Here is a 16,655-nt window from a genome sequence, read left to right as displayed (position 1 = left end):
AACTTGACAACATTCCATTACCCTCATTTTGCTTTTGTTGATGTTCATCTTATAGCCTCTTTTCAAGACACTGTCCATTCCGTTCAGCTGTTTCTCCAGGTCTTTTGCTGTCTCTGACAGAATTGTAATGTCATCAGTGAACCTCAAAGCTTTTAGTTCTTCTCCATGGATTTTAATTCCTACTCCAAATTTTTCTTTTGTTTCGTTTACTGCTTGCACAATGTATAGACTGAATAATATTGGGGACAGGCTACAACCCTGTCTCACTCCCTTCCCAACCACTGCTTCCCTTTCATGCCCCTCGATTCTTATAACTGCCATTTGGTTTCTGTAAAAATTGTAAATAACATTTCGCTCCCTGCCACCATCAGAATTTGAAAGATAGTATTTCAATTAACATTGTCAAAGGCTTTCTCTATGTCTACAAATGCTAGAAAAGTAGGTTTGCCTTTCCTTAAACTATCTTCTAACGTAAGTCGTAGGGTCAGCGTTCCTCACGTGTTCCAAAATTTCTACGGAATCCAAACTGATCTTCCCTAAGGTCGGCTTCTACCTGTTTTTCCATTTGTCTGTAAAGAATCTGCGTAAGTATTTTGCAGCTGAGATTATTAATCTGATAGTTCAGTAATTTTCACACCTGTCAACACTTGCTTTCTCTGGTATTGGAATTATTATATTCTTCTTGAAGTCTGAGGGTATTTCACTTGTCTCATACTTCTTGTTCACCAGATGGTAGAGTTTTGTCAGGGCTGGCTCTCACAAGGCTATCAGCAATTCCAATGGAATGTTGTCTACTCCCGGGGCCTTGTCTCGACTTAGGTCTAAAAAAGGCCTGCCCACATAGGTATCTGTATTACCTATGTATAGTATTTTTTGTGACTATGGGATGTTTACTTCAGAACACTTAGTATGTTCCCCCATGGGTTTTGTTGAAATTTTAACCATTTTTATATGTCACTTGGTAATTTTTATATTACTAATGTTTTATCTTAGGAAGTTTTTTATTGTACTTTTATCTTACTGACTCCTACCACGTGTCCTGTTTATTGCTCTCTTCATAGACGTTACATTACTCACTATCTTTTTTTCTCCTTAATTTAATCTGTAATGGTTCCCAGCCTCTGCTTGGTACGTAATCGTGTGTGTTCTGTCTCAATTTCTGCACCTTCTAGCAGCATATTTCCATGCTGCTTCTGGTCACTTCTTTCGAGCACACTGTGCTCTGCAGTTTCAATAACAGTTGACATCAACTGGGCTGTTTTGTGGTTTGGCCTTCATACTTCAGGCACAGTCACATCTCTGCAATGTGGCTTTTGGGGGTATTTGTTGATTTTTCACACTGGTGATTTTCCTATCCAAAGATAGGTTCATTCTGTACATTTTTCTTTTGGGATATTATTTAAATTCCTTCTTTAGGTCCACACCCGCAGCTTCCAGTATTCATGTACACTGCCTATGCCTGCTGGCCACTGGAATTTTTTATGTTTCATCTTGTAATCATCCAATTTAGGTTATTCTGGCAATTCGACCACCACCCGAACAATGACACACGGTGTATCTTCAACAAACCCATGTTAAATCACTTATGTGAGTATTGTCCTTTGGTTAACTGCCTTATTTTTACCATTATTATCCCTTATAATTAATATTATAGTTTTTCATAGATTTATGCACCTGAGGATGTGATTAAATCATTGTGAAACGGTTGGGTATGATCCCGTAATAAAGATCCCGCAATAAAGAAACTGCTAACAGCTAATGTGGCTACCAAAAGTTTTTTAGATTTTAATAGTTTCTGAAAAGAAAATTAAAATATTTTAATCAAGTATCTATGCTGTGGATGCCCACACAATGAAATCATGTCAGATAAATGCAATTATAAATGCTTAATAGTGATTACGTAGAGAAGTAATACAAAGGTATAGTTTTAAGAGTTCTCTAATAAATCTGCTGTACATCTGAGTATTTTACTTATAGCCTTCCAAATAGCCTATATATAAGAAAAGCACTACAATAAAGTCAATTATTTTTGCACAGCCATCTGTAAATAGCTCCTGCTCCGCTTCCCTTCTTCCCAGTGTGACGTCACACGAAGTCCAGAGATAACCAAACCAGTATTTACGCTACGCAGGTGGGGTGATAGTCTATGGAGAAGTAACAATTTGATACTGGAGAAGCAGTCAGTGGCAAATTACAAGCTCAAAAAGGAAGAAAAGGTTTTCTGTAAGCTGCAATACTTTTATCCCTACTCTGCACCCAACGGTAGCAACAAACCTAGGTACGAGAACAATAGGTCTGACCTGTAGCGACTGTGAAGTGAGAATAACACATGCGATCAGGGTCGGGATTCTGTGCCATGTACATCTTCAGAATGTACTCCTGTGCACCAATGTGATCTTGCTTTGGCCCTAAACAAAAACAGTCATTCCAATGTTCTGTTTCAGATAAATATTGCAGACTGAAGCACAAAATCACGTCAGCCACCCTATTAATTTACTTGTGCATTTCACGGTCACAAACATTGAAGTTTTTTCTATGCTTTAGTCTTACATACACTGAGGAACTATGAGGGTCATTTCAATAGTCCTGTACACTGCATCTGTGTAACTGTTACGGTGGTGTGATCAACTTGAAATTCACGTCAGTCACAAGCAAGACTTTAGGTGCGATGGTCATATATGTGTGTGCTGGTTTGTGTCAATGAGTCGTGATTAATTCAATTTTAAAATGGAAGCTGAAACAGAGCCAGGTCAGATTACACACAGTGACCAGTGTTCCTGTGTGAAAAGACATTTATTCCAATTTATACAATATATTTATTCAAATTTATACAACACTCAGAGAAGTGTGAGGGACTAGTTGCAGTGGATCACAGCACAGTATCTCTGTGGTCTACTCGTTTTGTGAAGGTCAGCTAAGCACTGAGGACGGCCCAAGAAGGTGAAAGCCATTAACTGCAACCAGACTACACCTCTAAAGTTATAGTAAATGACATTTTGAGAGAGGATCAATGAAAAATGTGAGGAATTTGCATGTGAAGCCTGAATTTCTGTCACTTCGTTTACAGACTCGTAACTGAAAAGTTAAAGATGAGAAAAGTTGCTGTCAGATGGTTCCGCATGATCTGAGTGAAGAGCAGAGAGCAGGTCGCAAAAGAATTGCTTTAACATTATGGAACAGAAGGAAAACAGTTTCTGGAAAGGAGTTTATGTTTCAATAAATAAACCATTTAAAGTGTATGTAAGAGAAATGGGTAAGTTTATATGACAATATTATGAAAAGGAAAGTTGCTACTCACCATATAGCAGAGATGCTGAGTCACAGGTAGACACAACAAAAAGACTGTCATAAATAAAGCTTCAGCCATGAAGGCCTTCTTCAACAATAGACCCCCCCCCCCCACACACACACACACATAACTGTAGTCTCAGGCAGCTGAAGGCACACTCAGTGGTTTCAGTTGTCGGAGACTGCAGTCTCGTGTGTGTGTGTGTGTGTGTGTGTGTGTGTGTGTGTGTGTGTGTGTGTGTGTGTGTGGAAGGGGGGGGGGGGGGTTGACGAAGGCCTTAATGCCTGAAATCTTCATTTGTGACTCATCTTCTCTGCTATATAGTGAGTAGCAACGTTCTTTTCATATTAATGTTACACTCCATCCTGGATTTTCCATTGTTTGAAAGTGCAAATGATGATTTTCAGGGATTTTAGAGGTCAGTTTGGTTTTATAAACTATTTTTTTTAGTTTGGCTTTGCAATCTAATAATAAAAATGTTATTTTTTTAAAACATGGCTTAAAAAATTAAGGTGCGTCTCACACCCAGTAGCATCTTATTGCCCATAAAATGCAGTACATATGGAAGTACACACGTATAAAAGGGCAATGCATAGATGGAGCTCTGATTTGTACTCGGGTGATTCATGTGAAAAGGTTTCCAACGTGATTATGGCCACACAAGGGGAATTAACAGACTTTGAATGCGGAATGGTAGTTGGAGCTAGACGTGTGGGATATACCATTTTGGATGCCATTATGGAATTTGAATCAACAGTGTTAAAAGTGTGGAAAGATTACTAAATATCAGGCACGACCTTTCACCGTGCACAAAACAGTTGCCGACAGTCTTCGTTAACAACTGAGAGCAGACGTGTTTGCTTGGGGTTGTCAGTGCTAACAGACGAGCAATACTGTGGGAAATTACCGCAGAAATCAGTGTGGGATGTACGATTAAATGATCTGTTAGGACTGCGTGGCAAAATTTGACATGAACGAGATAGGGCAGCAGGCGACTGAGGTGTGTCTTTGCTAACAGCCGACATTGCCTGCAGCCCCTCTCCAGGGTTTGTGACTATTTCAGTTTGACCTCAGATGACTGGAAAACCGTCAGGTGAATCCCGATTTTAGTCGGTAAGAGATGACGGTACGGTTCGAGTGTGATGCAGCCCCCACAAAGCCACAGACCCGAGTTGTCAAGCTGGTGGTGATTCCATAATGATGTGGGCGGGTCCAACTAAACTGATAATGGACTGCAAATGGTTATGTTTGCTTACTTGCTGACCTTTTCCAGCCATTCGTAGGTTTCACGTTCCCAAACAACGATGGCATTCTTACGGATGACCTCGTGCTGTATCACTGGGCCACAACTGTTCACAATTGGTTCGAAAAACATTCTGGACAATTCGAGCTAACAATTTAGCCACCTAGATCGCCGGACACAAATCCCATCAAACGTTTACGGGACATAATTGAGAGGTCAGTTTGTACACCTTATCCTGCGCCGGCAACACTTCCGCAGTTATGGACGGTATAGAAGCAGGCGTCTTCCAGTGATTTGTTTAGTCCGTGCCACATCATTTGCTGTATTACACAGGGCAAATGGAGGTCTGACATGATATTAGGAGATATCGCACAACTTTTTTCACCTCAGTGTATGCTGGCATTGACCTGTTTTCCTGAGCAGCAGATATTTTCTGCTGCCAAGGCAGCACTTGTTTACAGATAATTTTCATTTTTGGGTTTCAGAATAGACACTTCTTACAGTTTAATTCTGATCCGTGGTATGTGAAATTACACCCAACACCAAATATATACGAACCAATGTCTACAAATAGGGTTTCATTAGGATAATTTTCTTTAGTTGCAGGCATGTAATTAGTTCTTTCTTTTATTTATCTGTAGATTCATATTTCTAGCAGCTCTTTCAAGACTTGTAAAGGTTTATTTCACTGCTCTTGGCATTACTGCATTTATATTGATATCATCTGCTTATGCCAGCACCTGAACTAATTTGTTCAGGGTAGGCCCCCTTGTACTGACTCCCACAAGATAATTAATCGTATGTGCTTCATTTTTTGTGATCATCACACTTGGTAACCTACAGTATTTTGTATCATAATTTGACTATGATGTTTTCCAGAGTAGCTTTCACCAAAGTCCATCAATTCATTAGGAATCTTTAACACTACCATTGCCATATTATGCTCCCTTCTGTCATTGTCATAGGGTGATCTATAAAGGCTTGACATGAATCAAATTTTTCTGGTATTGTCAGTATTGTGAAGATACTGACAACAGTAGATCTTCCTTATTATTATTAACTATAGAGCTAAAATTCCTTCTCGAGTGCCCAGCTTCTATTAAAACCAAACAGTTCCTCTCCTGATCTACTTTTGATTCTCCATGCTTTCCTGCTGTGATGTACTCCTGTGAGTATTTTTTACCCATGTGATACTCTACCAATTCTGTAGTAAATTTCACATCTATCCACTCTTGCTGTCTACCAAAACGAGTTAACAGTGCAAAACTCTGCCACCCAGTTTCTAGTTGGGGATAGAGCCTTGTGGGTCCAAAATCAACTGAAACTAAACTGAAAAGAGAAAAATACAACTGTTTGGCTACAGAAGTGAAACAGAACGAATAGTAGTTATTTTCCTCCACGAATACATTAGTAACTGACCTTTTCCAACATTGTTGAGGCTAGATGATTAATTACTACTCCTCCCGCTCCACACACCTTCCCCCTCCTAACTGCTACCATCTTCTCCTCTTCCTCCACAACCTCCTTTCAGGTCAACTGCAACTCAGGACTAGGGAAAGAGTGGTATCTTGAAAGCTTGACAATTTTCTGAAGTGGTATATCTTTCAAAATGCCACCCATCACTCAGCTGCTCATTTTTGATAATTAATGATACGACCTACATAGTAAAAGCTTTATATTAAATACACAGGTTTTCTAGGAACTTTTATCACATTCCTCAGTCACATCTGAATAAATGGGTGGACGAGCCCACTCAAGCCAAGAAGTGACCTCTCATTACCAGGTGAAATTTCAAGATTCAGAATGCTGAAGGCTGTTTCCCACCAGCATTACAAATTGGCTTCCCCAATTATTGTACGGGAGTGCGCACTAGAATGTAACCACAAATGTGCTGACTATTCCTCAGTGGATGGAACAAGGTCTACAGCAGTAGTACAGGGAGCTACAAATTCAGTATCCGGGTATTAAAGCTTTCTAACATTTCTTGCATTCAACTCACAGTAGTAAATAATACATTAAATGAAAGAGCGACTCAAATAGTTTCTCTTAAGAGTGTTCAATGTGAGCACCATTCGCCACACGACACACACCAAGTTGATACGTACCAACTTTGCAAACAAAATGTTACCCCTGCTTCCAATCCCTTATCTCATGGCTCGTAACCCTGTAACAGACCTAGATGCAAGACCTGTCCCATACATCCTCCCACCACCACCTACTCCAGTCCGGCCACTAACATCACCTACCCCATCAAAGGCAGGGCTACCTATGAAAGCAGTCGTGTGATTTACAAGCTACGCTGCAACCACTGTGCTGCATTCTATGTAAGCATGACAACCAACAATTTGTCTATCCACATGAATGGCCACCAACAAACTGGGGCCAAGAAACAAGTGGATCACCCTGTTGTTGAACACACTGCCAAACATGATATCCTTCATTTCAATGACTGCTTCACAGCCTGTGATCCTTCCCACCAATACCATTTTTTCTGAATTATGTAGGTGGGAACTTTCCCTGCAATACATCCTATGTTAGCGTAAATCTCCTGGCCTCAACCTTTGTTAGTCACTGTCCTCAGCCATCCAGCCCCTTCCCTGTTCTCATTCCAGCACTACACAGCTGCCATTGCACCACCACACCGAGACTTTTTATTTCTCTCATTTTCTACTACCCCCCCCCCCCCCTTCGCCCGCCACCAACCACCTCTCCATGCACTGCACTGTGTGGCACACCTATTATACTATCCCCCCCCCCCCCCCCCTTTCTCCACCCCAGCCTCCTCCTTTCTCCAACCCAGTCGTCACTTCCATCATGCACTGGTGCTGAAGCTTGCAGCAATGTTTCAGTTGACTGAAACCACAGTCGTGTGTGTGAGTTGAGTTGTGTTTGCATGACAAAGAGAGAGAGAGAGAGAGAGAGAGAGAGAGAGAGAGAGAGAGAGACAGAGAGAGAGAGAGAGAGAGAGAGAGAGAGAGATTGACAAAGACCTTAACAGCCAAAAGCTATATTTGTGAGTCTTTTTGTTGTGCCTATCTGTGACTCAGCATCTCCACTATTTGGTGAGTAGCAACTTTCCTTCTCATAACGTTGAGTTGTCTTTCATTTGATGTATTATTTACAATTTTAAGTTGAATGCAAGAAATGCTAAGAAACCTTAAATCCCAGATATTTATTTTGAAACACCCTGTACTTTGTTGAGTGTGTGTATTTCAACAGATATTTTCCCTTCCCTTACTTTTTCTTGTGACTGCCTTTTGTTGTATCACATAATTTTCACTGCCTTCAACCTAGCCTTTACAGTAGGTCCTCTTTCCCCACTTGGATTGCCGAGACAGTTTTAGAGAGACACAAGTTGGTGAAGTGGCGTCCAATTTAAAGACTTGCACTGAACTGTTGTGTCACAGAGAATAATTATCATCATCACTAAATCTTCTCTTAAAGAGCCTATTTCTCACTACTTTATTATGAAATACTTACCATCATATTCTGGAAAATAGTCTACTAGATGTGAATACATGATTTTCTCTTCGAGGAGATCCTTCTTGTTCAAGAACAGGATGACTGAGGAGTGTTGGAACCAGGGATATGTTATGATCGTTTTAAACAATGCTTTGCTTTCTTCCATCCGATTCTGCAACAATTTTGAACACCGTTTCAGGTGCCAATCGCATCTGATATGCAATAGGTACAAATTTTAATTAATAGCACTGACACATAAGATGCTAAATGATGTTTTTTTAAAGGTTACTCATAAATAAAATCTATTAGGAATACTTAATATTAATCCCGTTTCAGGTGCCAATCGCATCTGATACGCAGTAAGTACAAGTTTTAATTAATAGCACTGACACAAAGGATACTAAATTATGTTTTTTTAAAGGTCACTCATAAATAAGATCTACTAGGAATACTTGATATTAATGCTCAGGTTAAAAGAATTATAAATAAAAAATTATGAATTAGAGAGGCACAATCAGGTGTACAAGGAAGACCAAAAATGCTCACCTCATTTTCAGATTCAAACAGAATTTGGTCGTATTCACTTAATGCTACCAGGAAGATAATGGAAGTAACATTTTCAAAGCAGTGTATCCACTTCCTTCTCTCCGAACGCTGTCCTCCTACATCTACCATCCTGTGGGAGACAGTAAAAATGCAGTAACATGCTCAAGACATTCATACAAAATGTTATATTTGAAAATAGTGTCGCCTCTGTAAATATCACACTATTTGTGAGAGTTTGATTCAAATTTACAGTAATAGAAAACTATAAATTCATAAAATTAAATTGCTGAGAATACTTATTGAACTGATCAATAAACACAGTGTTATTACACACTATTACTGTATAATCAAGAAGATATAACCAAGAGTTATTAGAAATTAAGCAAGTGCAGGGAATACTATTACTGTTCTTGCAAGTCTAATTTTAGCTAAGTGAACTCAAACAAAGCAAAACAAAAGAAAGGAAAATAATAATACGAAATTAATAATCTATTAAAGTTCTTGAAAGCATTATTTATGACTTACTTACCCCTTTACTTCTCCCCTCCACTCACCATATTCACAAACTTTTGTCCATTTAGTAACAATGACTTCTACAAATTTGCACAATCCAGAAGCAAACAGTGTTAAAGCAGTTACAAATGCCAACGGACAACAGAATTTTTCCAAGATTACCATGCATCAACAAAATAAGCAAATAAATTCGGCTTATTCAGTTTGTGGAAAATAAATCTTATTACAGACAATTATCAACATTTCTCTCACCATGAGCACACTTCCTGGAAAGCGTTCACAGTGCTGGTGCAAGAAAGATTGGCTCGGTGCAGCTCTATTCCGTGCGAGCATCCTCACCTCTGCATTACGACTGCAACTTCGATCTGTTTACAGCATTGTCTGCTTGTTTCACGGTCTGCATTTACAATTTTCACCCTCTGCACTTCCTATTATTACCAAGTCGATAATTCTTTCACGCCTCAGAACGTGTCCTATCAATCGATCCCTTCTTTTCCTTAAGTTGTGACACAACTTTCTTTTTTCCTGTAAATCAGTTCAGTACCACTACATTAAGCATGCAATCTATTTGCCTAATTTTCAACTTTATTCTGCAGAACCACATTTCAAAAGCTTTTATTCTTTTCTTGCTTGCAATATTTAATGCATGTGATGAGAAACCAGAAAATTACCTACTTTCGATATAAGCCTAGCCAGGCGATAGCAGCATCACCTAGTGAGGAGTGACTGCTAATCAGACCCACGCACAATGCTCGTAGTATCAGTGAGCACGCTGTCCGTGTGTAGAAAGGGCTAGGCACGTGATATATCGGAGTTTGATAGAGGGCAGATTTTGATTGCCCGGAGGCTCGGCACGAGCATTTCGGAAACTGCACGAATTTTCAGGCGATCGAGTAGTGCTGTGGTCAGTGCGTCCAACACACGAAGCACCAATGTGAAACCGTGTCTGGACATTATGGAGCTGGACGGCCACCCTCATTACAGATGTTCGATGTCACAGGATGGGCAGACTGGTAAAAGAAGACAGGCGGCAAACTGTGGCGGCACTAACATCAAGGTACATGTGTGTCAACACACAGTGCACTTAACACTTAGCGATGGGCCTCCACAGCCAACGATCCATATTAGTGCCAATGTTAACACCACATCGGCAACTACAACTGAAACGGGCACGGGGACTATCGGCACTGGACGTTGGCGCAGTAGCAGAGCACTGTGCGGCCCGATAAACCCCGATACTTTCTTCACCGTGCCAACGGGAGTGCACGAATCTCATCTTCCGGGGGAAGAACTCCTAGATACCTGTACTGTGGGAGGGAGACAAGCTGGTGCCATCTCGATTATACTCTAGGGAACACACACACGGGCATCCGTGTGTCCAGTGGAGCTCGTTCGAGGTACCACAACGGCAACGAGTATTGTACACTGTCTGCAGACCTAATACATCCTTTCGTGACAACTGTGTTCCCTGACGGCAGTGGCATTTTTCCAATAAGATAATGCACCCTGTTACAAGGCCAGGAGGCAACGGAGTGGTTCGAGTAACACAGTGGCGAGTTCCAATTTATGTGCTGGCCACACAACTCGCCAGATCTGAACCCGACCGAAAGCGTCTGGGGTACGACTGAACGTAGCGTCAGACTTCACAGAACCCCTCCCCGGAATTTACGGGAATTAGGCGACTTTTGTGTGCAGATGCGGTGCCAGCTCCTCCCAGTGACCTACAAACACCTTATTGTTTTCACGCCCTGACATGTCGCTGGTGTTACCCGTGCCAAAGGTGCACTTACTGGCTATTAGGTAGGGGGTTATGATGTTCTGCTGATTAGTGCACGTTGCACTTATGCACAAGACTACACTTCAGACTGATGCCGGCAGAAAAGACTTCCTAATACCTAAATTTATGTTTGCTGTTGACAAATATCTCTTTTTCAGAAACAGTTTTATCATTAATAGCAGTTCGCATTTTATAACATCTCTGCTTTAGCCACTGACGGTTATACAGCTGCCCAAACAGCAAAACTAGTTTACTACTTTTAGCATCCCATTCCCAAATGTACAGGGTTATTACAAATGATTGAAGCGATTTCACAGCTCTACAATAACTTTATTATTTGAGATATTTTCACAATGCTTTGCACACACATACAAAAACTCAAAAAGTTTTTTTAGGCATTCACAAATGTTCGATATGTGCCCCTTTAGTGATTCGGCAGACATCAAGCCGATAATCAAGTTCCTCCCACACTCGGCGCAGCATGTCCCCATCGATGAGTTCGAAAGCATCATTGATGCGAGCTCGCAGTTCTGGCACGTTTCTTGGTAGAGGAGGTTTGAACACTGAATCTTTCACATAACCCCACAGAAAGAAATCGCATGGGGTTAAGTCGGGAGAGCGTGGAGGCCATGACATGAATTGCTGATCACGATCTCCACTGCGCCGAAAATTCAAAGCGTTTGACTTTGTCATCGGGTGTCAGGGCTTGTAGCAATTGTAAACGGTAAGGCTTCTGCTTTAGCCTTTTCCGTAAGATTTTCCAAACCGTCGGCTGTGGTACGTTTACCTCCCTGCTTGCTTTATTCGTCGACTTCCGCGGGCTACGCGTGAAACTTGCCCGCACGCGTTCAACCGTTTCTTCGCTCACTGCAGGCCGACCCGTTGATTTCCCCTTACAGAGGGATCCAGAAGCTTTAAACTGCGCATACCATCGCCGAATGGAGTTAGCAGTTGGTGGATCTTTGTTGAACTTCGTCCTGAAGTGTCGTTGCACTGTTATGACTGACTGATGTGAGTGCATTTCAAGCACTACATACGCTTTCTCGGCTCCTGTCGCCATTTTGTCTCACTGCGCTCTCGAGCGCTCTGGCGGCAGAAACCTGAAGTGCAGCTTCAGCCGAACAAAACTTTATGAGTGTCGTGACCATATGTCAATGAATGGAGCTACAGTGAATTTATGAAATCGTTTCAATCATCTGTAATAGCCCTGTATAATCTCTTTCAAGGCACTATCCAGTTTTTTCAACTGCTCTTACCTTTAACTCCCTTTCCATATTTCTCCTCTGTTTTCTCTTCTGTTTGCTCAATGTATAAATCAACTAAGATGAGAGAGGTTAAGCAACAGAACCCAGTTTCTTGACCTCCAAAGTGAATGTTCATCAGAGACAAGAGTATCGTCCACAGTGCCCCAGGGAAGTGTGAGAGTACTGCTCTCTTTTCCATATACACAAATGATCTGATGGACAGGGTGAGCAGCAATCAGTGGCTCTGTGCTGACAATGCTGGGGTGTACAGGAAGACATTGTCATTATGTGACTGCAGGTGCATACAAGATCACTTTGACAGAATTTACAATCCATGTGATAGATAAATGACAGCTAACTTGAAATATAGAAAAAAATGTAAGTTAATGTGGATGAGTAGGGAGGAAAAAAATGCGTAATGTTCGAATACAGCATTAGTAGTGCCCTGCTTGACATGGGCACGTCATTTAAATATATGGGCATAATATTGCCAAGTGATTGAAATGGGATGAGCATGTAAGGATTGTAGTAGGGAAAGTGAATGGTCGACTTTGGTTTATTGAGGGAATTTTGTGAAAGTGTGGTTCATACAGGACACTAGTGCAACACATTCTGGAGTACAGCTCGAATGTTTTGGGGATCCACAGCAAGTCCGACTGAAGGAAGGCATCGAAGCTATTCACAGGCGGGCTGCAAGATTTGCTACTGGTAGACTTAAACAACATGCAAGTATTACTAAGATGCTTTGGGAAAACAAATAGGAATCCCTCGAGGGAAGGCGACGTTCTGTTCGACGAACACTACTGAGAAAATTTAGGGAACTGGCACTTGAAGCTGAAAGCAGAATAATTCTACTGCTGGCAACACACATTTCACATAAGGACCATAAAAATGAAAGAAATTAGGGCTTGTAAGGAGGCACATGACAGATATTTTTCCCTTGCTCTATATGTGAGTGGGACAGGAAAGGAAATGACTAGTAGTTGTATAGGGAACCCTCTGCCACGTACTGTATGGTGGGTTGTGGAGTATGTATGAAGATGTAGACACAAGGCTGCAACCTTTTCTCACTCCCTTATCGACAACTGCCTCCCCTTCATCCTTTGACTTTTATAATTGCAGTCTGATATCTGTACCAGTTGTACGTTAATTTTTTGCTCCACGTATTTTACCCCTTCAGATTTTCAAAGAAAGGGCTAGACCTTGTTCGAGTCTGCCAGAACCAAAATGGGGGAAGAGGGTGCAGCATAGCATGCATTGTTCAGCCAGACAATTGCCTCAACTGAAGTGATGTGACATTCTCAAGTCAGTTTACATCCACTATCTCTACACCTACTCCGCAAGCCACCCTAGTGTATGGTGAAGAGTACATCATCCTCCAATGTCCCATTTGCAAATGGTGGCTCAGGAGAATGAATGTCACTAAGCCTCTGTACCAGCTATAATTTATCTTATTTTCTAATCACGGTCATTTTACATTATGGGTGCATCGGGAAATAATATGTTGTCAGCCTCCTCTTAGTGTACAGACTCAGAATTTCAACAGTAAACTTCCGTGTGGTGCACAACACCTCTCTTGTTCTGCTGTATTTAAATCAATTCTCTTGTAGCACAATATACAACTCTTCCAGTCATTTCCCACCACACTGTAAAGAGTTCTCCATCATGGAATTAGCCAAACCCTTCAACATGTGTTCACTTCAAAGGCTCTGAACTGAGTTAGTGTTGTGGAATACGGTAAACTGCAATTGGTAGTCTAAAGTTGCCTCTAGGAGCGCACTGCATCAACACCAAAATCACACTAGCGTTTGGGAAAAAATTTCAGAAATTTGTTATTTTCTGAAATACATCTCACTTACAGTGTGTTCAAAGAAGTGACAAGAATGTGACAAAAGGTGCCAAGAATGCGAAGGCAATCATGTGATGTACCAATTTAGCTGCGAATACTGTGTGCCAATCTGTGTGTCCACAGCTACTCAAAGAGTCAATTACGAACAACTTCAATTGGAAAAATTGCAGAGATATTGTTGCAGGAAAGGTAAACCAAAGACTGCATTTTATTGGCAGAACACTTACAAGGGAACCTCCCCATCGCACCCCCCCTCAGATTTAGTTATAAGTTGGCACAGTGGATAGGCCTTGAAAAACTGAACACTGATCAATCGAGAAAACAGGAAGAAGTTTTGTCGAACGATGAAAAACATAAGCAAAATATACAAATTGAGTAGTCGATGTGAAACATAAGCCACATCAAGGAGTAAGTGATCTGAGGAGCGCCGTAGTCTCGTGGTTAGCGTAAGCAACTGCGGTACGAAAGGACCTAGGTTCAAGTCTTCGTGCGAGTAAAAATTTTAACTCTTATTTTCTGGCAATTGACGTGTGTCAATTATCAAAGTTCAGGCACACACAATCGGCTTCGCTCTCGAAAATTCCATGACATGTTCAGATTTGCTTGGACATATGCAGGATTTGACGGTCTGCACACGGAAAAAATTGGAAAATGTTAAAAACATATGTTTTGACAGAGCACAGGGAAAACTGTGTGACTGTGAAACTGTTGCATTCATTTGTTGCAGTTTATGTGACAAACTCTTATGTTTTCATCACTTTTTTGGGAGTTATTATCACATCCACAAGAAAACCTAAATCGGGCAAGGTAGAAGAATCTTTTTACCCATTCGCCAAGTGTACAAGTTAGGTGGGTCGACAACATATTCCTGTCATGTGACGCACATGCCGTCACCAGTGTCGTATAGAATATATCAGACGTGTTTTCCTGTGGAGGAATCTGTTGACCTATGACCTTGCGATCAAATGTTTTCGGTTCCCATTGGAGAGGCACGTCCTTTCGTCTACTAATCGCACGTTTTTGCGGTGTGGTCGCAAAACACAGACACTAAACTTATTACAGTGAACATAGACGTCAATGAACGAACTGACAGATCATAGCTTTGCGAAAATAAATAAAGTAAAACTTTTACCCGAGGGAAGACTTGAACCAAGGACCTTTCATTTCGCAGTTCTTCACGCTAACCACGGGACCACGGAGCTCCTGAATTGACACTATGCTTGATGTTGCTTATCTTGTACATGGACTACTCAGTTTGTATATTTTACTTATTTTTTCCGTAGTTCCACACAACTACTTCCTGTTTTCTCGATTGATCTGTGTTCAGTTTTTCAAGGCCTGTCCACTGTGCCAACTTATAACTAAATCTGATGGGGGGTGCGATGGGGAGGTTCCCTTGTTGGAAGATGTGACAGGTCTACTGCACTTCTCCGCCCTCTGCAAGAATACTGCTGTACGGTATGGGATCCTTACTGGAGACGATTGATGAAAGATATCAAAAAGGTCCAAAGAAGGGCAGCTCTTTTTGTATTATCAGGAAATAGGGGAGAGAGTGTCGTCATGGATATGATAAATTGAGGTGTCAATAATTGAAAGAAAGACTTATGTTGCAGTGAGATTTTTTTTCCCCCTTCAAAATTTCAATCATGAACTCTCTCCTCTGATTTTGAAAATACTTTTGTTCCCTGCTTACACAGGGAGAAATTATCAGCATCATAAACCAAGAGACATCAGTTTGTACGGAAACATCTAACAGTTAATTTTTCCACACACTGTTCCAGACTGGCACATTAGAGAAATAGTCTGAAGACTAAAATGGATGTAAGAGGGTTATATCACAGCAGAATTGTTCTCATATTGTATGATGTTTACTTTTTCTCACGAGGTACATCTTTCCCTAGGAAAAGTCTGGCTTCCAAATGTTGCTTCTTTGACAGAAATTTTGTTAAAAAAGTCAACAATTGAAAGTTATTACTTTACAGACCAAATACATACCTGTGTAATGTGCATTTTTTGTACAAATTCTTCATTAAAAGCCTTGCAGTTTGGGAAATCTGAATTCCAAATGAACTGAGTGCTTCAATACCCTTCACTATTACCTAGTAGAAATTTATCTTACTTAGGATGAAAATGTCAAGAATAAAATTGAGGAACTTCTGAATGGATACTTAAAGACTTGAGTTTCCAATGCTATCAAATAAAGTGGTAACAAGTTTACTACATGTCTCATCCGCATGTCTGTGTGAAAAAAAAAAGGTTTTTCATTCTTAAACGCATGTAAGAAATAAACCCAGAAAAAACTTCACAGCGAAAGTAATTTTAAACTGGCTTTACCCTCTGTGGTCCCCAATTTCGAAGTTATGCCACATGCAAAGCAGGCAGATCCTCCTCGACGAATTCCAAGGAAGGGCTGAGCCGGTCAGTTCCATAACGAAGACTTTTAGATTAACAGAAAAGTGTAAAATTCTTTAATTTTGCGTACTAGAGCCATCCATTGTGCAAAAGCTTCTTCAGCATTTCTGATACGGTACAGGTGAAATATAAAGCTCTATAAAAGCATTACGGCTACTAAACCATTTGCATTGAATTCAATTCCTTCCACGTCAAAATAAGTACTTTTTTGTGTTACATCAATCATTTTACATTACACATTATTTTTCTTTGTAAAGGATCAAGAATGCACTGTTCGTAGCACATCAAACCTTCACTATTCTCAAAGGAAAGCAGACGAT

General features: G+C 40.7%; 1 protein-coding gene across 6 annotated transcripts in view; it reads right to left on the bottom strand.

Annotated features, from left to right (window-relative positions):
- The window catches only part of LOC124718859 (guanine nucleotide-binding protein G(q) subunit alpha), a 79,138-nt gene that overhangs the window by 30,442 nt on the left and 32,041 nt on the right, over positions 1 to 16,655 (bottom strand). For 4 of the 6 annotated variants that reach the window (XM_047244493.1, XM_047244494.1, XM_047244491.1 and 1 more), the window contains 3 exons: positions 8,541 to 8,670; positions 8,013 to 8,166; positions 2,301 to 2,408 (listed from right to left, as the gene is read on the bottom strand). In XM_047244493.1, the coding sequence (XP_047100449.1) occupies positions 2,301 to 2,408; positions 8,013 to 8,166; positions 8,541 to 8,670 (392 nt within the window). The remainder of the gene's footprint in view (positions 1 to 2,300; positions 2,409 to 8,012; positions 8,167 to 8,540; positions 8,671 to 16,655) is intronic. The other 2 variants (XM_047244492.1, XM_047244490.1) reach the window with 1 other exon arrangement.

The sequence above is a fragment of the Schistocerca piceifrons genome, chromosome 10 (genome assembly GCF_021461385.2).
Source record: "Schistocerca piceifrons isolate TAMUIC-IGC-003096 chromosome 10, iqSchPice1.1, whole genome shotgun sequence".
In the NCBI taxonomy this organism is placed as follows: Eukaryota; Metazoa; Arthropoda; class Insecta; order Orthoptera; family Acrididae; genus Schistocerca; species Schistocerca piceifrons.
This window is presented reverse-complemented; position numbering and strand designations above follow the sequence as displayed.